Source organism: Heptranchias perlo, chromosome 1 (assembly GCF_035084215.1).
Source record: "Heptranchias perlo isolate sHepPer1 chromosome 1, sHepPer1.hap1, whole genome shotgun sequence".
Taxonomy (NCBI): Eukaryota; Metazoa; Chordata; class Chondrichthyes; order Hexanchiformes; family Hexanchidae; genus Heptranchias; species Heptranchias perlo.
Genome location: NC_090325.1, coordinates 77031841 through 77045249, shown reverse-complemented (window position 1 = coordinate 77045249; position 13409 = coordinate 77031841). Strand labels below are relative to the sequence as shown.

The 13409-nt window shown below is 41.6% G+C and overlaps 1 protein-coding gene across 3 annotated transcripts in view; it reads left to right on the top strand.

The window, feature by feature from the left end:
- Window positions 1-3268: 3268 nt before the first annotated feature.
- The window catches only part of LOC137323490 (calcium uptake protein 3, mitochondrial-like), a 208633-nt gene continuing 198492 nt past the window's right edge, over window positions 3269-13409 (top strand). For all 3 annotated transcript variants that reach the window (XM_067987021.1, XM_067987012.1, XM_067987002.1), the window contains exon 1: window positions 3269-3631. In XM_067987021.1, coding sequence (XP_067843122.1) covers window positions 3305-3631 — 327 coding nt within the window. In that variant the 5' untranslated portion in view covers window positions 3269-3304. The remainder of the gene's footprint in view (window positions 3632-13409) is intronic.

The window sequence follows — 13409 nt, the reverse complement described above, 5'->3', positions numbered from 1 at the left end:
TGTCCCTCTCTTTATTTTTCAGTTCCTCTCTTTTTTCTCTCTCTCTGTGTTTGTCACACAACTTTTTCATCATGCTATATGTATCTCTACTCGTGTTTGACTCTATTCTCACTCTTTCTCTAACACTCATCTAGAAAATCTCCTTATCATAGAATCATAGAATGGTTACAGCACAGAAGGAGGCCATTCGGTCCATCGAGCCCATGCCAGCTCTTTGTAAGAGCAATCCAGTTAGTCCCATTTCCCCACTCTTTTCCCGTAGCCCTGCAAATTTTTTCCCTTCAAGTATTTATCCAATTCTTTTTTAAAAATCACGATTGAATCTGCTTCCTCCACCCTTTCAGGCAGCGCATTCCAGATCATAACTCGCAGTGTAAAAAAGTTTTTCCTCATGTCACCTTTGGTTCTTTTGCCAATCACCTTAAATCTGTGTCCTCTGGTTCTTGACCCTTCCGCCAACGGGAACAGTTTCTCTTTATTTACTTTATCTAAACCCTTCATGATTTTGTCCATCTCTATCAATCTCCTCTAAACTTCTCTGCTCTAGGGAGAACAACCCTAGCTTCTCCCATCTAAGCACATAACTGAAGTCCCTCATTCCTGGAACTGTTCTGTAAATCTTTTTTGCACCCTTTCTAAGGCCTTCAAATCCTTCCTAAAGTGTGGTGCCCAGAAATGGACACAATACACCAGTTGTGGACGAACCATTGTTTTATAAAGGTTCAACATAGCTTCCTTGCTTTTGTACTCTATGCCTCTATTTATAAAGCCCAAGACCCCGTATGCTTTTTTAACTGCTTTCTCAACCTGTCCTGCCACTTTCAAAGACTTGAGCACATATATCACCAGGTCTCTCTGTTCCTGCATGCCCTTTAGAATTGTACCATTTAGTTTATATTGCCTCTCCTCATTCTTCCTGCCAAAATGTATCACTTTGTACTTCTCTGCATTAAATTTCATCTGCCATGTGTCCACCCATTCCACCAGCCTGTCTATGTCCTCTTGAAGTCTATTACTATCCTTCTCACTGTTTACTACACTTCCAAGTTTTGTGTCATCTGCAAACTTTGAAATTGTGCCCCGTACACTCAAGTCCAGGTCATTAATATATATCAAAAAGGCAGTGGTCCTAGTAGCAACCTCTGGGGAACACCACCGTATACCTTCTTCCAGTCTGAAAAACAACCATTCACCACTATTCTCTATTTCCTGTCACTCAGCCAATTTCGTATTCGTGCTGTCACTGCCCCTTTTATTCCACGGGCTTCAATTTTGCTGACAAGCCTATTATGTGGCACTTTATCAAGCGCATTTTGAAAGTCCATAAACACATCAACTGCATTGCCCTCATCAACCCTCTCTATTACCTCATCAAAAAACTCAATCAAGTTAGTTAAACAAGATTTGCCTTTAACAAATCCGTGCCAGCTTTCCTTTATTAATCCGCACTTGTCCAAGTGATTATTAATTTTGTTCCGGATTATCGTTTCTAAAAGTTTCCCCACCATCGAGGTTAAACTGACAGGCCTGTAGTTGCCAGTTTTATCCTTACACCCTTTTTTGAACAAAGGTGTAACATTTGCAATTCTCCAATCCTCTGGCATGAGCCTCATATCTAAGGAGGATTGATAGATTATGGCCAGCACCGCTGCAATTGTCACACTGTAATTGCACCCTTCCACCAGTAGTGGTGCTGCTACAGGAGGGTGTAATTACAGTCTGACAAGTTTACATAGGCAGAATGGGGCAGAGTGTAAGTGAGAGAAAGAGGAGGAAGGAAAGGAGGAAGAGGGTGCTACCCTCATACAACGTTTATTGTTTAACAAGCTTATTATTATTCCCATTATAGCATTTTGATTTTGCTTTCATTTTCAAATTGCCCCTGTACCCCTTCTCTGGCTTTTAATAGCTTCATTCATCATCTTATTTGTATAATTATTTCATTAGTTTCCGTTACTTTTCTTTCCCTTTCTTTCACGCAAAGCACTTGTGTCACTAAAATTGCGACCAAAAGAAATTTGCAATCCATGGCAATATCACTGAAAGTCCATTATTTGCATTACAGTAGGTCTCTTTCATCACAATGGCAACTTTAGCATGAGGCAACATCACTAGCAACGTAAAGACCAAAGAAATTGGATTCCCATGTATAAACAGTGTAAAGAGTATTATGTCTTGACTGTGTGCAAACATCTTGTCTTGTCTGGTATAAATCATGTATCACGGAAATTTAGCCCTGTTGCCAACACAGCAGTATTGCAGTTGACTTTTTGCAGCTGGCTGTTCTTGATTGTTCCATGCAGCCTAGCTATCCTGGGACTCTGTGTAAATGCCATGAATTTCTTCTGTTTGCATTTAGAATCACATATTTCCAAAATAAATTTATAATCCACAAAAAACAGGACTGGAGATCCAGATCATACATATGTTTTTATTAACATAGAGAGCAATTTGCTCACAGGATCTGATGCACTCACCCAATACACATTGGAAGTCTGGCACTGCAGCACTGGAATGAGCCCAATTTTCCCTGTTATGAAGACACCCCTTTTAAAAATAATAATTATTACTATAAGATTATATAAATGCAGTACAAATTAAGGGAAACTGCAAAAGTTGGAAATCTGAAGTAACAACAGAAAATGGAACTATTTCCGGCATTTTCTGTTTTATATATGCGCAGTACTAATTTAAAGTGAGCTAAAGCTAAAAGTGTGAACTATTTTGAATAATTCTAGCATACCAACGTACTCAGATTACGCAGCTGTCAACATCAAGCAAACGTTAAGAGTGAATTTATTTTCCTCAAAAAGAGACAGATAGCAAATCCATTAATCACATGGCACTTTTATTTACTAGCTAGTGTGAAATATTTTAAAACGAAATGAGGTAAGCTCGACAGGTGTGTGAACATCTCCATGTGGTATCATGTGTATGGGTCAAACTTCAGACTGTCAATGTCACGCCACCATTTACTTCCACGAGAGCTGCTCCCTGTCCAGCTTTGGACAGGACAGGACAGTCTGGTTTTGGAGTAGGATGACTGGAAATTTCTAAACAGGTTTTTAAAATGTTAGTGCATTTGGTTGACTTGTGTCTTCTGATTTGGAATCATTCATTATTTAAGGTTATTTAAATGTTCCCAGTGATAATCCCACACCCATCTCCACCCTGCTCCTTGGCCATTCTGGCCCAGGGCGACCCAGTCCCGCCACGCGCTGACATTCGGTCCCCGCCCTGACAGTCTCGGCATTTCTCGCGATAATCAGAGCCCGATAATTCGGTTGGTACCGAGCCGCCAGTGATGGCCGCGATACGGAGACTCCTTTCGCTGCAGCCCCGCGGCTTCAGACATTGGCGGCCGGGCGGTTTGTGCAAGTCTGCCTCTAACAGTCAGGCTCCTTTGAGTGGAGCGGGGCCGGGGTCGGGGCCGGGGCCCGGGCTGTGCCTGGCGGTTATTTGCGGTGTTGGAGGCGCGGCGGTCGGCTCCTGGTGTTATTATTATTATTATTACTACATGGAGCCGGAGACTGTGAGGAGGAAGGGGCTCGGGCTCGGGCTCCGGCTCCCCTACCGTGATGTGCGCGTACCGCTGAGCGTACCGACTGTTAAAGCAAAGGGGAAGGCCAAGGTAGGAGCCAGCGCGGTGTTTGCGGGGACCGGGACCGGGACCGGGGGCTTTCCTTGCTGCTGTCAGTGGGGAGACTGATGAGCATCTTGGTGCTGGCGTTGTGCCGCAGGAGGCTGCCCGTGTCATCGAATCTGACATTGTCATTTAACAAAAATAAAAACAACAAACACCAAGATTGACAAATAAGGATAGGAATGATGATTATGATCCAGAGGATGTATGTCTATCTATCTATCTGATGATTCACTGAATCTGACAGTTAAATATTGTAAAAATTACAACACTTGAGTAAAAGATGGAAATAATTAATGAACGTTGCGCAGGAAAATATGGACAGGAGTCATTTAATGTAAAATGTTAAAATTATCATTTATATACACCTACAATGTAAATTATGATAACTATGAATTGCAATTTTAGAATTGTATGTAGAATGAAGTGAATAGATATGACATTGTAAAAACAAAATTAAGTTTATATATATATATATATATATATGTGTGTGTACACACATTTGGGTAGAGGCCAATCGGGGGCAAGTGTGCAACTTGGAGGCCTGATCTTGAGTCTTCTGAAAGGTGGCAGTTGGGATTGGGGGAGATGTGAACAGCTTGGAGGCCTGATCTTTGACAATAAGAGCTGAGCGAGTGCCAAAATAGGAAAAGCAAGACATTCTAGGAGCACAAAAGGGGGGGGGGATTTTTTAGTAAAGAGTTGGGGAAAGCCAAATGGATGGGAGAGAGGGGTCCAGGAGGCTGGAGCTGAAATGTCCCAGGAAATAGCAGCAGGCAGAGCAGGGGCTTTGGGGTGGGGGGGGGGGTGTGATCTCAGGTAGGAAAAGCCTTATTAAGGTAATAAAATGGTAGTAGTTGATGTGGGGGGCAGGGGGAGAGAAAAAGAAGTTACAAACAAGAATTGGGGAGAGACTAAAGGGACATAATTGGAGGGCCCAAGAGGCTGGAGCTGGAATGTACCAGGAGATGGCAGTTGTGGCTGGCGGGGAAGGGATATATAGGAATGGCCTAGAGGCCAATTTGTAGTAAATTAGCAATTAATAAAGCTGCAAAAAAGACATGGGGGTAGAGCTTCTGCTTTGGGTGCAATCGGGAAATTGTGCTCAAAATGTGCCTGATATTGCACTGATTAGGTTACAGTTCGAATGTCTGCTAAAATGTATTTGCATAATCACAAGCGTAAAGTCTCCCATGAACCAATGCAATCAGGCAGTGTAACAATGTAATTTTTTTTCCTTTTTGCATTAAAAAATATTCATTGATGTATTTAAGAGTGGTAACCTGTTGCAATTTTATTAATACAGCTGAAAATGGGTTTATCACAAAAAATAAGCATTTTTAATAAGGTGTCCAGTCCTCCACCTGTGAGTAACCTGATTTTAAATCACTAAAAATGACTTTTAAAAAAAACTATACTGAACCATTTAATAGTTTTATTGGTGCACACTGGTTAAGTTCTTAGTAAATTAAATAGTTTTTGATATGTAAAATTTTTTAAAACATGCCTATGAGTGCCTCTGCACTTAAGAAAACGGGTGCAATTTGAAGAGCCTTCCTGAACCAGTGCAAACTTGCAATTTCGACCTGGGGCCATGGCCAGTTTTGTGGGCGGAGCCTGATCCAGGCAGATTGAATCTTAAAGCAGAGCAAAAGATCACGGAAAACCCTAAAGTAGGTTGGTTTTGGACGTAACCCACTTGCGTCTAAAATTCCCTGATCTTTTGCGCTGGTTCGGCTGATTCCACCCAGATTGCGCTGATATTACTGGCGTTAGCGAGCGGAAACTATATCCCATGAAGATTGATGGAGAAGGTCAAGAGGAAGGTATGAAAAATTATTGGAAAATAATGAACTTACATTTATATAGTGCCTTTCATATCTTCCAGAAATTCCAAAGTGCTTCCCAGCCAATTATTTACTTTTGAAGTGTAGTCACTGTTATGTAGGCAGATGTGGAAGACTATTTGTACACAGCAAGGTCCTACAAACAACAATAAGATAAATGATCAGCTAATCTGTATCAGTTGAGGTATAAATGTTGGCCAGGACACCAGCAAAATTCCTTTGCTCTTTGAATGGGATCTTTTGTCCACCTGAACAGGCAGACAGGGCCTCAGTTCAATTAGTCATCCACAACATGTTACCTCCATTAATGCAGCTCTCCCTCAATACTGCACTGAAGAGTCAGCCTACATTATGTAGTCAAATCCTGGAGGGGTGGGGAGCCTAAAGGGGGGCAAATTGGGAGTGGGGAAGAGTTCTGAAGGTCTGAGCTGGGAAGTTGGTTTAGGCAGGATTCAGGGCTGGTGGGTGGTAGGTTGGGCCTGGATGCCTGATCACAGAAAAATTAAGTAATTAAAAAGTGGCAAAAATCTATTTAAAATGAAAATGAACTGTTTCATTAAATATTTAAACCTACCTCTAATACCTAGATAGGGAAACTAAGTTTTTTTTTGTCCTAGATTTGTGAAGATTCTGAAGCTGTATAGTGGTAAGTTAGCAGTGGGGAACTGAAGCTCCATCTAGTGGTAGATGTGCAGTTGCAGACGTGACCACGGCCCGTGACATCTACTAGCTGCTTGCTTAATAATGTGAAATCCTATTAGTGCCGCCTAGAGGCATGACAGAATGTTGATGCCTAATTAAGGAGGGTGAAGCATACAAAACAAATTTAGAATATGATAGGTAGATTTCAAACAGTTGCTCATGCCTCCCAATGTTTCTTTCAACAGATTATGTTAGAATCTGGTTGTCAACATTAAAAGAACTGTATTTTTGCTGAACAGATTTTAATTACTTGCTAACTGGTACATCATAGTAAGTTGGGTGAGTGGGATGGGAAGGAGGTTGGCAAGATTAGCCTCCATTAGGCACACTAGGTGAGAAGATCACGAGACAGGAGGGTGGGGTAGTTGGTGGGGGGGTGGCAAAGTACCTGAGAGGAGAAATGAAAGGTAGCATGACTGGATGACAAGAAAGAAAGAAAGAGAAAGAAAGACTTGCAATAATATAGCACCTTTCATGACCTCAGGACGTCCCAAACGCGCTTTACAGCCATTGAAGTACTTTTGAAGTGTAGTCACTGTTGTAATGTAGGAAACGTGGCAGCCAATTTGCACACAGCAATGTGATATTCACCAACTATGATGTTGGTTGATGGATAAATATTGACCAGGACACCAGGGAGAATTCTTCTGCTCTTCTTCAAAATAGTGCCAAGGGATCTTTTCCGTCCATCTGTTAGGGCAGAAGGGGCCTCAGTTTAACATCTCATCCAAAAGATGGGACCACCGACAGAGTAGCACTCCCTTGGTACTGCACTGAGGTGTGGCTTAGATTTTGTGCTCAAGTCTCTGTAGTGGGACTTGAATCCACAACCTTCTGACTCCAGCAAGTTATGGCGTAAATTATATTCGAGCTGAACGAGCAGGAAAAAGTCGAACTAATGGCGGATGCTGTGAGATGTGCCGCTCCAGCAAGGTTTGACTAATTGTTCAGGCATTTCTGCAGGGTGATGAAGATTATTTTGACTGTGAGGCAAGATTGTTCACTTCCCCCCCCCCCCCACAATCCTATTCAATGTTGTCTTCAACAATGCATAGGGTGGCATCATAATCTCAGATAGTCTGTCTTTTCTGGACACTTCAGAGAATTGCGGCACTCTTTTTCACCATTGATTTGGTGTTCTCTATTTTCCATCTTGAACAGTGGACTAACCAGTGAGATATGCTAGTGAGTGTCCTCAAGTATGGTATTATACTTTCTACAGCAGATCTTGAAGGTATTGACTGGAAGATACAGGGACCATCTGTCTTTAATTGTTGATTCATGTTAGTTCTTGAGGGGCTTGGTGGATGCCAACTTCAGTCTGGAGAAAGTCCTTCAGGAAATGTGAAGAGCACTTTGGTCTTTCATCAGTGACAGCAAAGTTCCATTGCAGATTAAATTTGGGGCATCTAAAATATGTTCAAACACTTCTGCTCTTTGGTTCAGAACTCTTAGGCATGCAACAGGCTTCCTGTAGCTCCAAGTGTGAGATCCAGAATCTCGTATTTACATTACTACATCGTTGAGCCATTACACCCATTCTTTATTACTTTCTGATGTTAAAGCAGCAATTTTATTTTAAATATTTAATATAGCTGTAACCTTTCCAGAATAAGTCTTTTGGTTCAAAGGGAAAATTGTGGTAGTTCCCAAAGTGCTGGAAAACACACCAAAAGAGTATTTTTTTTAAAAAATCAAAATTTCCCATGGTGGCACGCTCCGAGTTCCCCATGAAAGAAAAATTTGCATCCTCAATGCTTGTGTTCGCCTTAAGAAATTTCTAAATCTGCCATTGCAAAAAAAACCACTTGTGTAGTTTTTTTTTTCCTGTGCTACAATCGATTGATATATTTGCTGTACCTGCAGCTTAAGTCGTGACAAGACTTTGTCCCACTGCACTCTCAATGTAGATACTTGTTTTCACATGTCATAGGAAAGTCCTTTGGATTCAGTTTTTACAGAAATCAGACTGAATTGCAAAATGTGATCCCAAAATACTAGTAAAAATCTTGGAATGTCATGTAATAAAAACAGAATTGAACTTATTGAGTTACCAGAAAGTGTAGGAATGCATTCAGGACTGTTTTCGAGTTGGTGGTTTATTTAAGTTTCCTGTATTCCTGGGACTGCCAGCTTTTTTTTGAAGCCTTTGTGCGTTTTCTAGTTTGGCAAGCATGTCACCCACACCAGAGGTGGGATGGAAGCTGTAATCAGATAGTCCATTGCTTTCAAAGCTCGCCTCCAGAGGGATGAGCTCTTCCTAATAATACACATATCCAATGCAAGCAGGTTAAGAATGCATTGGTGCACATAGTGCCCGCATTGCAATATGTTAAAAATAATCATTTACACCAAAGTAGGTGCACTGCTAGGAACCAGCAGTGAAAACTGTCCAGTTGTACTCCATTTATAATTGCAGAGTAAATTAGAGTCCAGTTTGAAATTGGAACTTTGTATAAATAAAGAAGTAAATATAGATTTTTGCATCATTAACAAGCTCTCATTAAGCATGTTTGAATCTGTTTGACAATATACTTTGTGTTTAATGTGTACTTTTGTGCCTTCATAATACTGTACCTGACAACTTTTTACTTTCAGGTAAATGTGAAATACATATAAATTGCACACAATCCTGCAATACTGCACAGTAATGACAGTTAAATGTCTTATAACCACCTACTGTATATCTTGTTTTGACAGGTTACACTTGTGTTTCTGAGGATCAGTGTCAGGCATACAAATGGTTCATTACTTAATTAAGTAGTTTGTTATTGGGAGCAATGTATAATGTGCAAAATAAAATAGAAATCCGTAACTGTTTAATCTTCAGAGTATTTGAAGCACCTGAGTAAGTCTTGAGTAATTTTGAATCTGACCTTTATCAACTGTTCGCCATACAAAGCATCCTTCTGCCAGACGGGCAAGGTAATCCTGGCCACAGGTCTCTGCATTTATCAGTGTTGCTCTGTGATTTATATAACAGGAAACACACTAGTTTCCAGATACATCAGAATATAAAGTTTAGGAACAAGAAAATGCTAATTTCTACAGCACATCTATCCCTTTTCTGCCTTCTCACCATATCCCTCGATGCCTTCTTTATTCCAGAAATCCACCCAGTTGCCTCTTAAAGCTATTTGTACTGTTCACTTAAATGACCTTCCCTTTATTCAACAACTTTATTGACCTTCGTGTAAAAATGTTTCATGTGATTTCTCTTATTCCTAATATCCTAATTTTTAGCTTGTCCCTCGTTTATTTGAACTTTTTGCCCAGTGAAAAAATTGCCTGGATCAAATTTATCAATCCCCATTATAAACTTAAATTTCAATTATGTTACCTTCCAAACAAAGCAAACCAATTTCCTTGACCTTTGCTCATAATTTAGACCCTTAATAGCTGGAATCATCTTGGTTACTCACTTTTGTACTTTGTCAAGGGCAGTAATATTATTTGATGAACAGAACTGTATACGTTATTCAAGATGGGTGTTACAAATTTCAGGTCTGTACTAGATATACTCTCCTCTTGGGATCAACATCACTGGTCTCTTATTAGTGGATCCTGTATGCCTAACAATCAAGACTTTACCTTTACTATCCAATATCTAGTCGTGTGACTCCAGAGGCCATAACAATGAACTGGATACTGTAATCCTGCATGTGCCACGACATACATTCTGCAGTCTTCTAAATAGTGGATTGATTATATTTGGCCTCATCTCACTACAATATTAAATAATCAATAATAAATGTCCTGAAGTCTGAGAGAACCTTCACTGTTTAGGCTAGTCGTCTTCCCCTGCTCAAACTAGACTGTCCTGGACCAATTAAACTTCATTGTCTTAGGTTGAAATACTATTTGGAAACACCACTTCACCAGTTGGTTTAGTTAGATTTAATCCACATTTCTCCAAAACCTCCAGCCATTGCTGGAGAGTCTCTGGCTGCAATTGGATAGGTAAAGACTGGAACCAAGCAAGGGCAGCCCCACTGAGCTGGACAACAGAGGAGAGGCATTGGAGGAGGATGGTTTGGTCAAAGGCTGCAGAGAGATCAAGAAGGCTGAGAAAGGACAGTATACCACGGTCAGTGTCACAGAGGATCTCATTTGTGACTTTGATTAGGCCGTCAGTGCTGTGGCCGGGACGGAAACTTTATTGGAGCGATTCAAACATGGAGTTGCGGAAAAGCTGGGCACGGATTTGGGAGGCAACAATGTGTTGAGGAACTTTGGAGAGGAAAGGAAAGTTAGAGATGAGGCAGTAGTTTGCAAGGACAGAGGGGTTGAGGGTGTGTTTTTTGAGGCGGAGGGTTAATGATGGCAGTTTTGAAAGGGAAGGAGGCAGTTCCTGAGGAGTGGGAACCTTTTATAAAATCAGCTAACATGGAGGGCTGGGAAGGGAAGTTGGGTGGTCAGCAGTTTAGTGGGAATGGGGGTCAAGAGAGCAAGAGGTGGGTCTCGTGGACAAGATGAGCTCTGAGAGGGCATGAGGGATTCTAGAAAAAGGCACTGATCAGGGCTAGGGATTCATCGACATGACCAGATCAGTCTTTGAAATAATCTTCTCCTTCCAAATAGGAAGAGACTGCCAATCAACTGTGTACTTGGTGTCCTTGAAGAAGAATTCGCCTTGATGAGTAAACAGGTTCATGATGTACTAAGAGTTGAAAGTTGCAAGGTTATAGGTGAACATTGCAGCGTTTTTCAGTTAAAGGATTTGAACATGACCTCTCAATAACTCAACAATATGGATTATAAATTCTTGCCTTGTAGATTGGGTTCAAAAACTTTTTTCTCCCCTTCAGATACTGGGTTTCAGACATCACTAAACATGTTGCCATCTCTTAACCCACTATACCTAATCTATGTTAGAATAGCTGACATAAACCAACAATGTGGAAAATTGCCCAGGTATGTCCTGTCCACAAAAAGCAGGACAAATCCAATCCGGCCAATTATCCCATCAGTCTACTCTCAATCATCAGCAAAGCGATGGAAGGTGTCGTCAACAGTGCTATCAAACTGAGCTCACCGATGCTCAGTTTGGGTTCCGCCAGGACCACTCTGCTCCAGACCTCATTACAGCCTTGGTCCAAACATGGGCAAAAGAGCTAAATTCCACAGATGAGGTGAGAGTGACTGCCCTTAACATCAAGGCAGCATTTGACAGAGTGTGAGATCAATGAACCCTAGTAAAATTGAAGTCAATGGGAATCAGACTCCAGTGGCTGGAGTCATACCTAGCAGAAAGGAAGATGGTAGTGGTTGTTGGAGGCTAATCATCTCAGCCCCAGGACATTGCTGCAGGAGTTCCTTAGGGCAGTGTCCTACGCCCAACCAGCTTCAGCTGCTTCATCAATTACCTTCCCTCCATCATAAGGTCAGAAGTGGGGATGTTCGCTGATGATTGCACAGTGTTCAGTTCCATTCACAACCCCTCAGATAATGAAGCAGTCCGTGCCTGCATGCAGCAAGACCTGGACAACATCCAGGCTTGGGTTGATAAGTGGCAAGTAACATTCGCGCCAGGCAATGACGATCTCCAACAAGCGAGTGTCTAGCCACCTCCCCTTGACATTCAACGGGATTACCATTACCGAATCCTGGGGGTCACCGTTGACCAGAAACTTAACTGGTCCAGCCACGTAAATACTGTGTCTACGAGAGCAGGTCAGAGGCTGGGTATTCTGTGGCGAGTGACTCACCTCCTGACTCGTCAAAGCCTTTCCACCATCGACAAGGCACAAGTCAGGAGTGTGATGGAATACTCTCCACTTGCTTGGATGAGTGCAACTCCAACAAAACTCAAGAAGCTCGACACCATCCAGGACAAAGCAGCCCACTTGATTGGCACCCCATCCACCACCCTAAACATTCACTCCCTCCACCACCGACGCACCGTGGCCGCAGTGTGTACCATCTACAAGATGCACTGCATCAACTCGCCAAGGCTTCTTCGACAGCACCTCCCAAACCTGTGACCTCTACTACCTTGAAGGACAAGGGCAGCAGGCGCATGGGAACGCCACCACCTGCATGTTCCCCTCCAATTCACACACCATCCTGACTTGGAAATATATCGCCATTCCTTCATCGCTGCTGGGTCAAAATCCTGGAACTCCCTTCCTAACAGCACTGTGGGAGAACCTTCACCACACGGACTGCAGCGGTTCAAGGCGGCGGCTCACCACCACCTTCTCAAGGGCAATTAGGGATGGGCAATAAATACTGGCCTTGCTAGCGACGCCCACATCCCATGAATATTTTTAAAAAATTGCTAGGTTAATGTCTGATTGGATCTATTAAGAAATTAGTTTTTAAATGGCTAGAAATATGGGGTTTTTAGCGCCTGTGTATTGTAATGTAGCAGTGCCTTGGATTGTAAATTAAATAAAACTGCATCCACAAACTCCATAGTATACATAATTAAAAATAATGAATACATTGAAACTAATGACTTCATGTATTGTAATACTTCGGTCAGTATCTCTGATTGCAAAAAATCTCTTCTCTTAAGAAATCTCTACTCTTAAGAAAACCCAAGTAGAGATAATTGTGTCTAAGTAAACAAAGAGAACTGAATGTGTATCCTAGCACTAATAAGATGGTCATTTGGCAGCATGTTAAGTAAGCCACACCTCCACACTTTGGCTCTGTTGCCTAGTTCAGAAAGGGATCACACTAAATGCCACAGGTAATTGTGTGGAGGATAAACACCAATATGGACTGGTTGGGCTGAATGGCCATGTATTTTTATATATAAATGTCATTTTTAGCAACAAAACAGCTGGTGGTTTTCATGATGGCAGACACTAGTTTGAATGAAAAGGTAACTGCTAGTGCCAAACTAGCCAAAAGAGATAAAAGCCTTTGCTCTTGTTCATATTTATTTAGGGAGAAATATAGAACAATGGTTACCCTAACAGAAAAGGCCACCTGTTCACTATTACTATATAAATATTGATTACATTTTCAGTCTTAAAACAAGATCAAGAGATGCATGCTTTTGAAAAAGAAAATAATCTTAATAACTAAAATAAGAACAAAGAGCTGGAAATATTCAGCAAGTCAGGCAGCATCTGTGGAGGAAGAAACAGACAACAGGTCATCGACCTGAAATGTTAACTCTGTTTCTTTCTCCACAGATGCTGCCTCACTTGCTGAGTGTTTCCAGCATTTTCTGTTTGTTCTTTCAGATTTCCAGCATCCGTAGG